At 42.4% G+C, this 13,646-nt stretch overlaps 1 protein-coding gene across 1 annotated transcript; it reads right to left on the bottom strand.

The window, feature by feature from the left end:
- On the bottom strand, positions 1-567 carry LOC126176215 (trypsin-1-like). The gene has a single exon (XM_049923359.1). The coding sequence runs from the start codon at positions 565-567 to the stop codon at positions 1-3; it is 567 nt and encodes a 188-aa protein (XP_049779316.1).
- Between the last annotated feature and the right edge of the window lie 13,079 nt (positions 568-13,646).

Here is a 13,646-nt window from a genome sequence, read left to right as displayed (position 1 = left end):
TCACAATACCTGGACGTTGTCATCAAAGGAAATGGAATCAGTGGTCTGGAAGAAACCAATGTCCTTGTCTGATGTGGCAGGAACGTAATCGTCGTGCCAGAACAGCTGGGTGGCTAGGTACGCGCTGCCACCGCTCCCGCGCGTTGAAGTGCCGACCCGCAGGGCAAAGTTGTTGGGGGTGGTGCCCCAGATGCACGAAGCAACAGTCATCACCCATTTGGAGCTGACGATGGTGCCGCCACAGCGGTGCGCCTCCAAGTACTCTACTGAGACCATCCACGGGTAATCGGAGATGTTCGCGACCTCACCTCCTAAAATCCGATCATCAACCTCAAGTGTAAGAAGCCTCCGCGACGCCGTGGAAGGCGCAGCACAGCAGACTGCAAGTAGCAGACATAGGGCTAAGGCTGCCTTCAACATGGCTGTGCTTGGCTGTTCCCAGCACTGGCCATCGTGTTGTTCAGTGTCGCCCGCCTTATCGGTTATCTGCGCCTCTGCAAACTTATCAGACACTTTCATGCAAGACAATAAGCGCACATAGAGTGGTTTCACTTCATCTACCTCCATATCTCTCAGTAATAGTTCGATTTTAATATCGATTTTTTTTTTTTTGCATTTTACATACCGTATCAAGTACAACAGATGGGTAAACAGAAAGAAAGAATACCTGTGAGAAGAAAACCATCACATATTTAATGACACGACGTTACACTTCATGAAATGAATTCTGTTTTGCACATGTGACATGAACAGAATGATGAATTGATATGTAAAACATACAGCTTGGCAGGTACTACATGGTCGAATCACATTAATTTGACCTATGTTGCCAACCTGCGGTAACCACTCATAGAAAAAAATGGTTCAAATGGCTCTGAGCACTATGGGACTTAACTTCTTAGGTATCAGTCCCTTAGAACTTAGAACTACTTAAACCTAACTAACCTTAGGACATCACACACATCCATGCCCGAGGCAGGATTCGAACCTGTGACCGTAGTAACCACTCATAGACGGCAGGTGGCAGCACTAGCAGTGGACGGTACATAAAGCGCTTCGGGACGACGCGGAAAACGGCGCAGTCGTTGGCGTAATGCGGAAACGGAGTGATTTATCTGACCAACAAAACGCCATGATCCTTTGCTTTCGGGCCAAGGATGGAAGCACTTCCGAAATGGCTAAGTCTGTAAACTGTTCGCATGCCGCTATGGTTGAAATATATCATTTATGTGCATGGCAAAATGTCGCAATGCAAAATCACAATCCTTCAGCGAACGTTGTTACCCATGGGCCTCTGCAGAAGGCGCCTGGTTCGTGCATCCCTGCTAACTGCCCTTCATCGGTGAGGAAGGTTGGACTTGGCGTGTCAGGATTGCAAGCGGACGTCCACTGAGTGGCGATAGGTAACCTTTCCAGATAAGTCACCTCTGATGCTCTATCCGACAGATGACTGTTGGCGCTTACGGCATGAAATGTCTGAAAGAAAACACCTTGCAACTGTCGTCGGAATGGTCCAAGCCGAAGGAGGGAGCGTTACGATCTGCGGAATGTTTTCGTGGTATTCCCTGGGCGATCTCGTCATTGTGGAAGGCGTAATGGTTCAGTGCAAGTTTGTGTCTGTCAATGTCGACCACCTCCACTCCTACAGGAAGTTATCCGATAGCAGGACAATGCAACGTGTCACACAGCGCGTAGCATCCGTGTGTGATTCGAAGAGCACCAGGATCAGTTTACTCCCCAATCCACCAAACTCCCCGGATTTACACCTACGATCGGGCTTTACGCGCCATGGACCCTCAGCTGAAAACCTAGTGGAAATGACCACAACGCTGGATGCAGCATGGCTCCACTTCCCTGCCAGGTCTTTCCAGTACTTTATTGGCTGTCTTCCTGCACGTCTCGAAGTGGTCCATGCTGCAAAATGTGGTTATTCAGTTTCTGACACGAAGTCACATTACAGTGCCTGGTAAGTATAAAATCGAGAGGTTGGAACTGGATCTACAGAGTTATTTGACGTCACTTTCCGAATATACAAACAGAAAAATTGTCTTGTCGAATAAAGGAACAAATCATAATTGTCCATCCCACATTCATAAATTGCTAACTAGAATAATGGACATACCGTTTGTAACCAAAAATTTAAGCGCTAATGGACTCATTTCAGTTCGAATTCAGAAATGGACAGGAGATTGCACAAGCTGTTACATCAAGAAGTAAAAGATCTCCATACATCAACGTCGCATAGCCCTATAGCTCCCTGTGATTCCAGATTAGATTAGATTAGATTCAGTTTTCGTTCCATACCCAAAAATGACTCTCGTGGGTGTGTGTTTGATTAAAATACTCTCAACCCTGATCATCTGTCAGGGGATTGTCATAATATGTGAACACTTTACACTAAACTCGAACTGCTAATATTTACAGAATTAATACCCTGTCAGAATGAAACATAGTTATGTACTTTTAATACATCTATAATACCCAAACATCTAATCTCGACTGCTGCGACCAAATGCTGTCAAATCGGAAATCTTACAAAATTTTTTACTTAAGTTGGTCTAACAGTCCCTATTAAGAGATTAATCCATGGAGTAGAAGAAGGTGCCTATCAAACAGTCTTTCAAACTCTGTTTTAACTGTGTTTTATCTGAAACCCAGTATTTAATGATTGTTGGCAATTTATTGAAAATGTGGGTTCCTGAATATTGGACCCCTTTTTGGTCCAAGGTAAGTCATTTTAGGTCTTTATGTAGATTGTTCTAATTCCAAGTACTGATACTACGTCTTGAGCTGTTAGTTGGAAACAGAGACGTATTACTTGCAACAAATTTCATTAAGAAAGATATTAACTGAGAAGCAGTTGTTAGAATACTAATTTCCCTGAACAGGGCTCTATACGCTGTTCTTGAATTAACACCACAAATGAGTCTCGTTATACACTTTTGCACACTAAATGCTTTTGCTCGATTTGATTAGTCACCCTGGAATATGATCCCATACGACATAATAGAATGAAAGTAAGCAAAATATGCAAGTTTTCTTTGTAATTGTATCTCCTACATCTGACATCATTCTCACTACAAATACAGACTTGTTTAGGCGCTTCAGAAATTCTGTGATATGCGCTTCCCAAATGAACTTACTGTCGAACAGTAATCCCAGAAATCTAACAGTGTCAACCTCTTGGATCTGCATATCTTCACATGTTAAACACATACTGGAAGGAAATTTCTAACCGATTCTGAACTGTATATAGTGGGTCTTTTCAATTTTTACTGGCAATAAGTTAGCTTGAAACCACTTATTAATGTCAGCGAAAATTTGATTAGCAGCCACTTCTAAATCTGTACTTGACTTGCTACTTATTGCAATGTTTATATAATGTGCAAACAAAAGAAACTTAGCATCTGGCAATGTAACAGAAGAGCGGTCATAAATGCTGACAAGAAAAAGCAACGAACCCAGGATGGAACCTTGAGGAACACCACATGTAATTAATTCCCAGTCAGATGAAGACTATTTGCTTACTCCACAGGTATTTCGCAAGTAGGCGCTTTGTCTCTTGTTAGATAGGTAAGATTCAAACCATTTTGCAGTACTGCAGGTGACACCATAATACTCCAATTTACTTATGAGAATGGTGTGATTCACACAGTCAAAGGCTTTTGACATGACTCAGAAATTGCCATTAGCCTCAATTTGTTATCTAAAGAATTAAGTATATTCTCACTGTGTGTGTAAGTGGCCTTCGCTACATCAGAACCCTTCTGGAAAGCAAACTGTGATTTGGACAATATATTATTTGCAGTCAGATGCTTAATAAGACGCTTGAAAACAACCTTCCAAATATGTTCGAAAAATCAAGCAAAAGCTAAACTGGTAGATAGTTTGATGGTATCTCTTTATCTCCCTTCTTCTGGAGAGGCTTAACTTCAGCATATTTTAGCCGGTCTGGAAATGTTTCACTGATAAGAAATTCCACAAATAACTTAACATGGAACTCAACTCGCGCGAGCACTCTTTGATTAACTTTATTGGTATGTTATCATAACAGCTAGAATATTTTGATTTTAACAATTTTATGATGGATGTCATTCCCATTTAACTGAAGTTATTTGTAAAGACTGGTCTCAGATACTTCATTGCGCTGTTTACTGAACCTGACAACCCCAAGCTGTCTGTAACAGAAACAAAGTAATTTTTTAAGTGGTTTGCAACACTACACGCACTTGTTACCAACGTCTCATTTGTTTTTAGAGCTATCTGTTACTCTTCCTTTTTGGCCCCAACTGTTTGTGTCTTCACTATATCCCATACACGTTTTATTTTGTTGCCTGATGTAATTATTCTTCTCTCATTATAAAGCTGCTTAGATTTCTGGATTACTTGCTTCAATATTTTGCAGTATTCTTTCCAATGCATTACATTGCTAACATCAGAACTGTTCCTAGACTGTAGGTGCAGTCTCGTTTTTGTCCAACATGATATCTTTATTCCATGTATAATCCATGTTTTGTTTTTGCATTTCTGTTTGATTTGAGTTACCTTTAGAGGAAACCAGTTTTCAAAAGAGGAATTAACTTTATTAATGATTGCTTTGTATTTTCCTTTTGAGTCGATATGTCTTTGGGCAACCTCCTGAAAATCTGAATTTTTGGCCGATTTATCACCCTTCTATATTCAGATTTAAAAGATTTGCATATCTGCTGATGACACCCGATAACGACCCAGAGGGGTCCATAGGATTTATATCAGGAGAATTTGGTCGCCGAGACATCAACGTGAGTTCACTACAACGCTTTTCAAACAACTTTGACTCCGAGACACGGACAGTTGTACCGCTGAAAGATGACATTTCCGTCGGGGAAGACATCAAGCATGAAGGGATGCAGGTGGTTTGCAGCCGTCAGCGTGTCTTCGATTACTAACACAGATCCAATGAAAATACAGGAGAATGTTTCACATAGCATAACACTGCTACCACCACCCTCTGTCCCTGGCGCGCTGAACGTTCCGAGCCGCCATTCATCTCGATGACGGCGTTTGTGGAGACTACCATCGACCTAGAGTAGTAAAAATGTGATTCACCCGAAGAGCCGACATGTTTCCATTGCTCGATGGTCCGATCCCGAAGGTCCGGTGCCCAATTCAATGGTAACTGACGACGTCTTTCGGTCAACATGTGAACACTTTGGGAGTGGTCTGCTGCGGAACCCCATGTTCAATAATGTACGATGAACGGTGAGCTCCGAAACACTTGTGCGTGCACTAGCATTGGTTCTTTCGGCAGAGATGCTACAGAGCGAATCCTACTTTACAGAGCACATCACGTGAAGAATCGTGGACGTCGAACCATTTAGCGCCTAGTGGTAGTTTCACTGTCCTTCTACCTCTTTCCGTAGATCATCGCGACAGTAGCACGTGATCATTAGAACAACTTCTCAGTTTTCGAGATACTCGTTCACAGGCTCAACCTAATAATAAACTGCCCTTTGTCAAAATCGCTTATCTCCGTGGATTTCCCCATTTGCAAAAAATGGTTCAAATGGCTCTGAGCACTATGGGACTTAACATCTATGGTCATCAGTCCCCTAGAACTTAGAACTACTTAAACCTAAATAACCTAAGAACAGCACACAACACCCAGCCATCACGAGGCAGAGAAAATCCCTGACCCCGCCGAGAATCGAACCCGGGAACCCGGGAACCCGAGCGTGGGAAGCGAGAACGCTACCGCACGACCACGAGATGCGGGCTCCCCATTTGCAGCCCGCATCTTCGATAGGGTGACTCCTGTCCATGTCTGCTCCGGTTACGTACTTTTGTTACCGCGTCACATACCCGCAACGCCATCTGGCGGCATCCAGAGTCATGGTGGGCACTGGTCATAATGTTTCATCTACATCTACATCTATACTCCGCGAGCCACCTTACGGTGTGTGGCGGAGGGTACTTATTGTACCACTATCTGATCCCCCCTTCCCTGTTCCATTCACGAATTGTGCGTGGGAAGAACGACTGCTTGTAAGTCTCCGTATTTGCTCTAATTTCTCGGATCTTTTCGTTGTGATCATTACGCGAGATATATGTGGGCGGTAGTAATATGTTGCCCATCTCTTCCCGGAATGTGCTCTCTCGTAATTTCGATAATAAACCTCTCCGTATTGCGTAACGCCTTTCTTGAAGTGTCCGCCACTGGAGCTTGTTCAGCATCTCCGTAACGCTCTCGCGCTGACTAAATGTCCCCATGACGAATCGCGCTGCTTTTCGCTGGATCATGTCTATCTCTTCTATTAATCCAACCTGGTAAGGGTCCCATACTGATGAGCAATACTCAAGAATCGGACGAACAAGCGTTTTGTAAGCTACTTCTTTCGTCGATGAGTCACATTTTCTTAGAATTCTTCCTATGAATCTCAACCTGGCGCCTGCTTTTCCCACTATTTGTTGTATGTGATCATTCCACTTCAGATCGCTCCGGATAGTAACTCCTAAGTATTTTACGGTCGTTACCGCTTCCAATGATTTACCACCTATGGCATAATCGTACTGGAATGGATTTCTGCCCCTATGTATGCGCATTATATTACATTTATCTACGTTTAGGGAAAGCTGCCAGCTGTCGCACCATGCATTAATCCTCTGCAGGTCTTCCTGGAGTACGTACGAGTCTTCTGATGTTGCTACTTTCTTGTAGACAACCGTGTCATCTGCAAATAGCCTCACGGAGCTACCGATGTTGTCAACTAAGTCATTTATGTATATTGTAAACAATAAAGGTCCTACCACGCTTCCTTGCGGTACTCCCGAAATTACCTCTACATCTGCAGATTTTGAACCGTTAAGAATGACATGTTGTGTTCTTTCTTCTAGGAAATCCTGAATCCAATCACAAACCTGGTCCGATATTCCGTAAGCTCGTATTTTTTTCATTAAACGTAAGTGCGGAACCGTATCAAATGCCTTCCTGAAGTCCAGGAATACGGCATCAATCTGCTCGCCAGTGTCTACGGCACTGTGAATTTCTTGGGCAAATAGGGCGAGGTGTTTGAAGTTCAGTGACGTGTAATAGTGTGGTGCTTATAAAGCCTTCTGACCCAGTAAGATACAGAGCGTACGATCCGTCTTGTTACTTGGAAGAACCGCTGCGATACACAGTCTCTTTATTTGAAACAATGAAGTATCCAGACGCAGTAAACAATGATACGTGGAGTGTCCGAATCAGAGGAGGATTGGAGTGACATGAGCAAAGACTGCCTCACGGTACCATCCGACATTGACTCGACAGCGACAGCGCAGAGGGAAAGTTCAAACGCTGCGCCAACGACGTTGGTTGATACGCAGGCAGTCGAGTGTCACTGCCAAATTCTGTATCTGCATTAAGTCAAAATGAAGTGTTACCTTCCGAATGATCTGTCACCCAGATGCTATAAGTGATAACTTTTACCTCAACTAGATCCTTTTTTGCGGTCGCTTTCCTCAAGCTTGTTGATACAGTGGAACTGCTATGCAGTGCGACAAAATCTTGCCATGTGCATTACTGACCTTCTGCAGACGGTCGAGGGCTCTAAGAGGGCTCTGAACTATGCAAGCTACTAAATGACAGTAAACGTCTTTCAGTAACTCTTCAGCATTTCGTGTCCAATGTGTAGGAACATTTACAATTGTGGATGGATCGAAATCTTTTCAATACGTAACTCGCATAAACCGTTACATATAATTAGTTCCGTACAGAACCTCAGAAGATAATGACATTTTTGTTTAAGCTTTCTTGTGATGTTTCCGGGTATCGTCATTATCGGCAGTGCCTCTTGCTCTGTGCCTTCCAAGACACTACCAAGCCACGATGCCCTAGTACAAGCGAGCCCGCCACAGCATGTGGAGACGCTCGAACGACGTCACATCGGCAGTATGTTCTGCGCTCTCTTTTCTCTCACCTCAACTGCACATACATCAAAAGTGCTCACAGTGGGAATCCTCTACTTAATTTTCAACGAACAAAGGTCAAATTAACCAAAGCGAAAGATAATATAAAATTAAAAAAGAAAAAAAAGTGGGCTAGAAAAGTTATACATAATACATCCATGTGAAGGCCAAGTCCACATAAAAAGCAGGATTCAAAAAATCCACTTCCATACTACATAAAAAGCGTTTTTACACGCATATTTTTCGTTCGCTTGAGAGGAAGAAATGTAACATGTTCTGAATGAACATGCCGTCACAACAGCAACATCGACTTCACTCGTGCGCCAGCACGGGTGTCCATGATCCCACTACTGGCTGCATTTACAGCAGGCCCGCTGAAACTGGAGACCAACTCATTCATAGCTATGTTGTTGTTGTGGTCTTCAGTCCTGAGACTGGTTTGATACAGCTCTCCATGCTACTCTATCCTGTGCAAGCTTCTTCATCTCCCAGTACCTACTGCAGCCTACATCCTTCTGAATCTGCTTAGTGTATTCATCTCTTGGTCTCCCTCTACGATTTTTACCCTCCACGCTGTCCTCCAGTACCAATTTGGTGATCCGTTAATGCCTCAGAACATGTCCTACCAACCGATCCCTTCTTCTAGTCAAGTTGTGCCACAAACTCCTCATCTCCCCAATTATATTCAATACCTCCTCATTAGTTATGTGATCTACCCATCTAATCTTCAGCATTCTTCTGTAGCACCACATTTCGAAAGCTTCTATTCTCTTCTTGTCTAAACTATTTATCGTCCATGTTTCACTTCCATACATGGCTACACTCCATACAAATATTTTCAAAAACGACTTCCTGACACTTAAATCAATACTCGATGTTAACAAATTTCTCTTCTTCAGAACCGCTTTCCTTGCCATTGCCAGTCTACATTTTATATCCTCTCTACTTCGACCATCAGTTATTTTGCTCCTCAAATAGCAAAACTCCTTTACTACTTTAAGTGTCTCATTTCCTAATCTAATTCCCTCAGCATCACCCGATTTAATTCGACTCCATTCCATTATCCTCGGTTTGCCTTTGTTGATGTTAATCTTATACCCTCCTTTCAAGACACTGTCCATTCCGTTCAACTGCTCTTCCAAGTCCTTTGCTGTCTCTGACAGAATTACAATGTCATCGGCAAACCTCAAAGTTTTTATTTCTTCTCCATGGATTTTAATACCTACTCCGAACTTTTCTTTTGTTTCCTTTACTGCTTGCTCAATATACAGATTGAATAGCATCGGGGAGAGGCTACAACCTTGTCTCACTCCAACCAATGCTTCCCTTTCATGTCCCTCGACTCTTGTAACTGCCATCTGGTTTCTGTACAAATGGTAAATAGCCTTTCGCTCCCCGTGTTTTACCCCTGCCACCTTCAGAATTTGAAAGAGAGTATTCCAGTCAACATTGTCAAAAGCTTTCTCTAAGTCTACAAATGCTAGAAACGTAGGTTGGCCTTTCCTTAATCTATTTTCTATGATAAGTCGTAGGATCAGTATTGCCTCACGTGTTCCAACATTGCTACGGAATCCAAACTGATCTTCCCCGAGGTCAGCTTCTATCAGTTTTTCCATTCGTCTGCAAAGAATTCGCTTTAGTATTCTGCAGCTGTGACTTATTAAACTGATAGTTCGGTAATTTTCACATCTGTCAACACCTGCTTTCTTTGGGATTGGGATTACTATATTCTTCTTGAAGCCTGAGGGAATTTCGTCTGTCTCATACATCTTGCTCAGCAGATGGTAGAGTTCTGTTAGGCCTGGCTCTCCCAAGGCTGTCAGTAGTTCTAATGGATTGTTGTCTACTCCCAGGGCCTTGTTTCGACTTGGGTCTTTCACTGCTCTGTCGAACTCTTCACGCAGTATCATATCTCCCATTTCATCTTCATCTATCTCTTCCTCCATTTCCATAATATTGTCCTCAAGAACATCGCTCCTGTATAGACCCTCTATATACTCCTTCCACCTTTATGCTTTTCCTTCTTTGCTTAGAACTGGGTTTCCATCTGAGCTCTTGATATTCATGCAAGTGGTTCTCTTTTCTCCAAAGGTCTCTCTAATTTTCCTGTAGGCAGTATCTATCTTACCGCTCGTGAGATAAGCCTCTACATCCTTACATTTGTCCTCTAGACATCCCTGCTTAGCCATTTTGCACTTCCTGTCGATCTCATTTTTGAGACGTTTGTATTCCTTTTTCCTGCTTCACTTACTGCATTTTTGTATTTTCTCCTTTCATCAATTAAATTCAGTATCTTTTCTGTTACCCAAGGGTTTCTACTAGCCCTAGTCTTTTTACCTACTTGATCCTCTGCTGCCTTCGCTATTTCATTCCTCAAAGCTACCCATTCTTCTTCTACTGTATTTCTTTCCCCCATTCCTGTCAATTGTTCCCTTATGCTCTCTCTGAAACTCTGTACAACCTCTGGTTCTTTCAGTTTATCCAGACCCATCTCCTTAAATTCCCACCTTCTTGCAGTTTCTTCAGTTTTAATCTACAGTTCATAACCAATAGATTGTGGTCAGAGTCCACATCTGCCCCTGGAAATGTCTTACAATTTTAATCTGGTTCCTAAATCTCTGTCTTACCATTATATAATCTACTTGAAACCTTTTAGTATCTGCAGGGTTCTTCCATGTATACAAACTTCTTTCATGATTCTTGAACCAAGTGTTAGCTATGATTAAGTTTTGCTCTGTGCAAAATTCTACCAGGCGGCTTCCTCTTTCATTTCTTAGCCCCAATCCATATTCACCTACTACGTTTCCTTCTCTTCCTTTTCCTACTGTCGAATTTCAGTCACCCATGACTATTAAATTTTCGTCTCCCTTCACTACCTGAATAATTTCTTTTATCTCATCATACATTTCGTCAATTTCTTCATCATCTGCAGAGCTAGTTGGCATATAAACTTGTACTACTATAGTAGGCGTGGGCTTCGTGTCTATCTTGGCCACAATAATGCGTGCACTATGCTGTTTGTAGTAGCTTACCCGCATTCCTATTTTCCTATTCATTATTAAACCTACTCCTGCATTACCCCTATTTGATTTTGTATTTATAACCCTGTATTCACCTGACCAGAAGTCTTGTTCCTCCTGCCACCGAACTTCACTAATTCCCACTATATCTGATTCCCACTATATCTAACTTTAACCTATCCATTTTCCTTTTTAAATTTTCTAACCTACCTGCCCGATTAAGGGATCTGACGTTCCATGCTCCGATCCATAGAACGCCAGTTTTCTTTCTCTTGATAACGACGTCCTCTTGAGTAGTCCTCACCCGGAGATCCGAATGGGGGACTATTTTACCTCCGGAATATTTTTTATCCAAGAGGACTCCATCATCATTTAATCATACAGTAAAACTGCATGCCCTCGGGAAAAATTTCGGCTGTAGTTTCCCCTTGCTTTCAGCCGTTCGCAGTACCACAACAGCAAGGCCGTTTTGGTTAGTGTTACAGAGCCAGATCAGTAAATCATCCAGACTGTTGCTCCTGCAACTACTAAAAAGGCTGCTGCCCCTCTTCAGGAACCACACGTTTGTCTGGCCTCTCAACAGATACCCCACCTACGGTACGGCTATCTGTATCGTTGAGGCACGCAAGCCTCCCCACCAACGGCAAGGTCCATGGTTCATGGGGAGGGGGGACTCATAGCTACTAACAGCTTGTCATCATAGAACACTTTTCACAACTGCCGGAGGCCTGAAGTGCCAGCATATTTATCTATTCATAGCTACTAACAGATAAATATGCTGGCACTTCAGGCCTCCGGCAGTTGTGAAAAGTGTTCTATGATGACAAGCATAATCATTATAAGACAGATGTTGATGGTGTTGAGGCAGCAACCAGCCACAAATTTATTTTCAGTTCCTTTATTTAGAGGGTGCCGTTACCAGTATCGAATCGTTATGATTCATTTTCAGACGGTTTTCATGCTTTTATTACAACATTTTTTTACAGATTAATTGTCCTAAAATAGGAGCAGTAGGCTTTTCGGTAGCTGCAGGGGCAACGGTTTGGATAATTGACTCACCTGGCCTTGTAATATCAACCAAAACGGCCTTGCTGTGCTGGTACTGCAAACGGCTGAAAACAAGGGGAAACTACAGAATTTATTCCGAGGGTATGCAGCTCTACTGTACGGTTAAATGATGATTGCATCCTCTTGGGTAAAGTATTCCGAAGGTAAAATAGTCCCACATTCGGATCTCCAGGCAGGGACTACTCAGTTGAACGTCGTTATCAGGAGAAACAAAACTGGTGTTCTATAGATTGGAGCGTTGAATGTCAAATCCCTTCATTGGGCAGGTAGGTTAAAAAATTTAAAAAGGGAAATGGATAGGTTAAAGATTGAAGCTGAAGAAACTGTAGAAGGACAGAAATTTAAGGACTTGAAACTTGGATGAGTTGAAAGACCCAGAGGTCATAGAGGGTTTCGGAGAGAGCATTAGCGAACAATTGACAAGAGCAGGGGAAAGGAATACAACAGAAGAAGAATGGGTAGCTTTGAGAGATGAAATATCGAAGGTAGCAAAGGATCAAGAAGATAAAAATTCGAGTGATAGTAGAAATCTTTTGGTAACACAAGAAATATTGAATTTAATCGACGAAAGGAGAAAATATAAAAATTCAATAAATGAAGCAAGCGAAAGGGAATACGTCTAAAAAAGGAGATTGATAGGAAGCCCAAAATGAGTAAGCAGGAATGGCCAGGAGACAAATGTAAGGATGCAGAAGCACATATCACTAGGGTAAGAGAGATTCCGCCTACAGGAAAATTAAAAAGACATTTGGAGAAAGGAGATCCACCCACATGAGTATCAAAAGCTCAGATGGGAAATCACTACCTAAGCAAAGGAGGGAAAGCAGGAAGGTGGAGGAGTATACAGAGGGTCTATAGAAGGGAGACGTACTTGGGGGTAATATTATGGAAATGGACAAGGAGTAGAGGAAGATGAGAATGCAGATACGATACTGCGTGAAGAATCTGAAAAAGCACAGAAAGACTTGAGTCGAAACAAGGCTCCTGGAATACACAACATTCGATTGGAGCTGCTGATAGCCTTGAGAGACAAAACTCTTCCATCTGGTGGGCATGATGTATGAGACAGGCGAGATACACTCAGACTTCAAAAAGAACATAACAATACCATTTCCAAAGAAAGCAGGTGGTGACAGGTATGAAAATTACCGAACTATCAGCTTAATAAGTCATGGCTGCAAAATCCTAACACGAATCCGTTATAGAAGAATGGAAAAACTGGTAGAAGCGGACCTTGATGAACATCAATTTGGATTCCAGAGAAATTTGGAACACGCGAGGCAATACTGACCCTACGACTTCTCATGGAAGATAGGTTAAGAAAAGGCAAACCTACATTTATAGCATCTGTAGACTTAGAGAAAGCTTTTGACAATGTTAACTGGAATATTTTCTTTGACATTCTAAAGGTGGCAAGGGTAAAATGCAAGGTGCGAAAGGCTATTTACAATTTGTACAGAAAGCAGATGGCAGTTATAAGAGTCGAGGGGCACGAAAGGGTTGCGGTTGAGAATGAGACAGAGTTGTAGCCTATCCGCAATATTATTCAGTCTGTGTCTTGAGTAAGCACTAAAGGAAACAAAAGAAAAATTTGGAGTAGGAATTCAAATCCAGGAAGAAGAAACAAAAATT

This window comes from Schistocerca cancellata, chromosome 3, assembly GCF_023864275.1.
Source record: "Schistocerca cancellata isolate TAMUIC-IGC-003103 chromosome 3, iqSchCanc2.1, whole genome shotgun sequence".
Lineage (NCBI taxonomy): Eukaryota > Metazoa > Arthropoda > Insecta > Orthoptera > Acrididae > Schistocerca > Schistocerca cancellata.
Note: the sequence above shows the minus strand (reverse complement) of the source record. Positions and strands in the feature narration are given on the sequence as shown.

Coding starts and splice junctions, on each gene's coding strand:
- LOC126176215 (XM_049923359.1), bottom strand. CDS start 567: ATGGAGGTAGATGAAGTGAAACCACTCTATGTGCGCTTATTGTCTTGC.